This window comes from Plectropomus leopardus, unplaced genomic scaffold (genome assembly GCF_008729295.1).
Source record: "Plectropomus leopardus isolate mb unplaced genomic scaffold, YSFRI_Pleo_2.0 unplaced_scaffold11197, whole genome shotgun sequence".
NCBI classification, from domain to species: Eukaryota; Metazoa; Chordata; class Actinopteri; order Perciformes; family Serranidae; genus Plectropomus; species Plectropomus leopardus.
In genome coordinates this window covers 1-5045 of record NW_024611836.1, presented here as the reverse complement: position 1 = coordinate 5045, position 5045 = coordinate 1, and the positions used below count along the sequence as shown (strand labels likewise).

The following is a 5045-nucleotide window of genomic DNA, read 5'->3' as shown; positions in this document are numbered from 1 at the left end:
TTATTTTTAAAATATAAACATATTGCCCTGATTGTACTTATATATTTAATTAAGTAACATTTTCAAAGCAGGGCTTTTACTTGTAACAGAGTATTTTTAAAGTGTGGTTTTAGTACTTTGACCTAAGTAAAATATGTGAATACTTCTTCCATCACTGCTGCTTTTTGATTTTCCTGTTGCACCAGTACCGACACTGGAAAATCACATTTACGAGAATTTCTTACATCCTTTGTTTGGTGGCTTCTCTCCCATTCTCGAGCATGTGACAAAGTCTTAAAACCTGCCCAACAGTTTTTAGGGGGCGTCACCCCGGCAAGTGGGATTGAGCACTCTGGTTAAGAGCAAATTTGGATGGTTAAGAGTGTTTGGTGCGTCTGGAGTTGACTTCTCTTACATGTTCTCTTACCAGAAACTTATGAGAAATTTTAGGAGAATTTTAAGCGAATGTTTTCGTATGAGGCCCATTGTTTTGCTGAGATGGCCACCTGGTGTGACTACAGTAGGGGGAGGATGTGAGCAAGCTTTTTCCTCTATTAAGAAGCCACCCTCCCCTTCCTCTCCCACCACCTTAACTCATCCCGCCTCCTGAAACAGGGGCAAGAAGTTGTCAAGATTCTCAACCTTTGAGCCGAGCCCTTCAAACACGGGAGGCAGCCCATTCCGCGCTGAGGATATCAATTATAGATAGGGGTTACCACCGCGGCAGAGGATTGCAATGTCAAGACGGCAAATAGACAGCTGCAGAGAGCTGAGGATCTTTCTATCAGATGTGTGGTGATGTGTGTTTCATGTGTGTGTGTTTGTATACTCCGGCGTCCCTTGTTCGCAGCATTATACACTGCAAAATTTGACAAGTTAATTTTATTTTAAGAAAAATCTGGAAAAGTGATTGCCTTGAAAATTGAGTAAATATGACTATTAGTCTTAATTTATGATGATTTGATGATTATGATTCTACTTTGTAACTAATTGTTTCTATACTTCAAATTTAGTTTTTATTTACTTGATTTTATGAAGTTGTTGCAACCTAATAATGACAAGTTTAATTAAATCAATCTTTTTAAGTTTTAGCAATTTCAGTAAATCAAGTTTTTTTTTACTATTCATGTGTTCTGCTGGTTGCAAACTAGTCTAATTATATTTGTCTTTTCTTCAACATGGAAACAAAACAGAACTTGCACATTTCCTAACTTCATCATTGGCAAAATCCTCTTTGTGATGATTGAGTTAAGTCAGACTAACTTATTTACTTAAGTTGCTGATGCTTATAAAAAACAAATTCCTGTTGTTATATCTAAGTTGCAAAAACTCTACAAAATTATATAAATACAGCTAAATTTTGAGCAAATGTAACTTTTAGAGACAAACATAAATTAAAATTAATAGTTATATTTACTTTTTTTTCAAGGCAATCAGTTTCCCAGATCATTTTAAGGAACATCAAATTTTCAGATTTTACAGTGTATTTGTGTATTTTCGCCAACTTCAGCCTGCTCTCTCAGTCGGCTGACGGCTGAGCGGTTCACAGGCCGCGAGAGAGCACCAGAGCTAATAGTGTCAGTGTGACGCGACCATAATAACATTAATATTTAGCTTAACGGTGAACCCCTCAGGCGCAATACGATGAGAGCCATCCATCTCCCGGGCTGTGTGAGAGTGGTGATAACAGACAGGAGGAAGGCCGGTCCAGTGTTGTACACAAAGCTCACATCCTGACTCTGGGAGGCTTAACCCGCCAAATCAGTTAGCACCGTTCAGCTGTGAGATGTGCTCTCCAGCTTCTGAGCCCATTACCACCGTCCCTGGATCCAATCAGGAATCCGGCAGCGGTATCAGTCAACGCCTGCAGCTCGGACTCTACTGTAGGTTTGCTGCTGCACAGGGGTTGAGGCCTGATAGGAGGCATTGTGCGGAAAAGCACAGCTGCAGTTGGTGTTGTTTGGATCTACTGAGCTCGAGGAGAGAAACAATGAAAACTCTCACAGCATACAAACCGACAGACAGTGTGGTTTTGTTGTGTTTTTTTGGGTTTCCCTGCAAGAAACTTTGCTGAGGTCAAGTGTGAACACTTCTCTGCACACAGGAAGTGAGTGAAATGTAAACCATCTGCAGCAAGCAAGTGTTAAAAATTAACATTCTGCACAATTTGCTGACGTACCATTACAGGATTTCTGGATATTCTCAGCTGCCATTTGGAGTTGAACAGAAATATTCGGCTTTACATGAATAATAAAGCGTTCAGTGCTGGAGTCGAAATAAGCAGCTTGTGCCACTTTTTGTTTTTTATTTTTTTTAAATGTGCGATACTCACTTGCACTAGCTGCTCCTGCGTGTCAAACTCGCGGCAGCAGTTCTCCCAGTGGCAGTTTGTCTCGTACACCACCTCTGGCTCTTGTTTGCTCTCATCTTTGTCCCCTTCTTCTTTCACCAGCGTCATCCCGTCCGGATGGTCCTGAGGAGCAGCAGTGGAAAAGGTGTGAGTACATGCACTTAAAGGGTAAATTCCCTTTATTCCTCAACACATTTCCCCACGTTTCTGTGTCTAAGTGACTAATTGAAACAATATTTCAGCATTGAGCGAGACGGCTGCAGCCAAGAAGTGAAACAGGCTTTAATGTGACCACTCGGGGCATGTTTGCACTGTCAATGTACATCCACTGAAAGTGCCCGTTCCAGTCACTGACAGGCTCAGATCATTATCATAAATGTCTGAAAAGATTTTGGACAGGATTCCTACAGAGATACTATTTTGTTAAAGAGTAAGATCCTTTTTGTTTAACCACACAAAGCCTCAAAATTACTACCGGCAAACGCACCAGACTCCATTTAAATAAAGCGTAATTTTATCACCGTAAAACACACTTCATTCAAAGTCAACAGAAACAAATGAAACTCACAAAAACTGTCTTTGTCTGTCGTTCCACTACTTTCCAAAATGACCAACTGTAGTTTGGTTGAAATAAACACTTAATTCACCCAGTTAAAAATGACAAAATGCTGGCTCTATACACACTAAAATTACAGTTTATTTAAATAGAGTTTGGCGAGTTTCAAACAACATTATGACATTAGGATCCCGACAGAGATAGACTTTTCTTTTCAAGAGTAAGATCCTTTTTGTTTGACTAGACACAGCCCTGAAATCTCCACCACCAAGACCACCAGACTCTATTTAAATAAAGCGTCATTTAATCATCATAAATACACTCCATTCAAAGTCAACAGCAACAAAATAAAACTCACAAAACTTTCAGCTATTCCAACAATTGCCAACTCTGGTTTGGTTGAATAAAACCTTAGATGTGAAAATATGTTGGATCTATGAACCCAAAAAAAAACTGGGATAGTGGAGTTTTGGGCTGTTTCTGATTCTTAAAAAAATGGATGTTACTCTTTATAAAAAAGGTCTGTCTCTGTTGGGATCTTTTCCATTATGTTGTTGAGCGCTTGGAATAACAATATGAGCCCGTCACCAGCGAAAACAAGCACTTTTAGTGGGGGTGCATTTGCCCGGAGAGGTTATGCTGCAGCCTGTTTCGCTGCTCTCTCTCTCAGTACTGGATCCATTTCAAAAACTGTTGTTCCCATTAGTCACTTAGACACAAAAACATGGGAAAACAGGGTCCAGGTTGAATAATACCCAAGTTATCCTTTAATTCCAGGCTTGACGTTAAAGTATAAAAGCTTCCAGGAACTGCCTTCCTCTCCCCAACATCAGTCTATCCAAACCTGCCATAAAAGTTAGCTTTTTACAGCCCTGTCGGTTCACATCTAAGGCTCAGCCAAAAATGATTTGGTCACAGGTCTCAGCCACAGTGCCCCTGTGAATCTGGCCTTGTTTGGCTGCCGGAAATGTAGCGCTGAAAGCCTCGCTCTGTATTTGGGGGGGGTTGTTATACGACAGGACCGGGGCGAGTATTTGAGGAATCTAACCCCCTTTTCCTGCTGTAGGTTGCTCTATTAGCTCAGACATATTTCACTGTCACAGTTAGGGAGGCTGAGTGGAGCAGAGAGCTGGTGTGGGCTAATACAGGAGAGCGTCGGCTTCCACCACACACCTCAGGCTGAATCTGCCGCTGCCTCAGTATCGACTCTAATAAGGTTTCTCCTGCAAATACAAACACTTGCTGTTATCACGTTTCTCTTCGGTTTCTGCAGCCACTTAAAATTTTGATTAAACAAAAGCAAAAACAATTTCCTTCTAGTCTCCCGAAGATCAATGAATTGTTTCGGAAACAGATAAGAGCAGGGTGGGAAAAACCGACGAGCAGCCAAACGTACTGCGGCTGCTAAGCTTGTCTATTGTTGCAGCAACTCTGGCAGGTGACCAGTCATTATATGGGCTTCCTATTCTAGTGAAAAAAAATCTAAAATTAAAACCTGCTGGTGAATTCTGGGATTTACTGTGCCAACCGGTTTGCAGTTTTTGCCAGATAGCTAAAGAATTTCCTGAAAGTATATTTTTATGTTGCTGAAAAATATAGACAATTCTCACCTGTACGCTCACTGCGCCTGGGCTCGGCAGTTCTTCCTCTGGTTTCATTTTGGAGCGTTTGTGGTGCATTGGGTCTCCTGTGCTGCTCACTGCAGATTCACTTGTTGGTTTGGTCTGCGTAAAGAGAAAATCATCATTTTGAGCTTCCGATAACATGGATTTCACCATATAGATGATTTAAAGCCATATTCTACTGATATTTCTTATGTTATCCTCTTCAGTATCATTAAAAATGCATGTGCTGCTTATAAGTCAATCAGTCATTTACTTAATCAAGCTGGAAAAAAACAACTGTGTGTAATGATTTCTGTGTCCTCAGTCCGAGGCAGGAGCTTTAACAGTGCAAATGAAAAACTATGCAATTCACTGTATCACATTAGCTCCTCTAATCACAGCAATTAAAACAAACTCATGGACCAATTCACTGAACCAATGCATGACCTGACTTTGGCCCCGGCTTAAAAATACTCCTTGGGGAAAATGTTGTTAAGCTCATAAGAGTACAAGAATTACCAAGTAAGTCCTGGAAAATAAAGTTTTCCCCTAAATA

At 40.7% G+C, this 5045-nt stretch overlaps 1 protein-coding gene across 1 annotated transcript; it reads right to left on the bottom strand.

Moving 5' to 3' along the window:
• Positions 1 to 2218: 2218 nt before the first annotated feature.
• On the bottom strand, positions 2219 to 4615 carry LOC121963416 (transcriptional activator GLI3-like). Its single transcript, XM_042513700.1, has 2 exons — positions 4496 to 4615; positions 2219 to 2452 (listed from the first exon to the last, which is right to left on the bottom strand). Exons 1-2 carry the CDS (start codon positions 4562 to 4564, stop codon positions 2219 to 2221), a joined length of 303 nt encoding a protein of 100 aa, XP_042369634.1. The 5' UTR covers positions 4565 to 4615.
• Positions 4616 to 5045: the final 430 nt, after the last annotated feature.

Excerpts from the sequence above, each read along its gene's own strand:
- LOC121963416 (XM_042513700.1), bottom strand. The coding sequence starts at position 4,564 with ATGCACCACAAACGCTCCAAAATGAAACCAGAGGAAGAACTGCCGAGC. Across the intron at positions 2,453-4,495 it reads CAGGCGCAGTGAGCGTACAG|GACCATCCGGACGGGATGAC; the intron begins GTGAGAATTGTC and ends GCTGCTCCTCAG.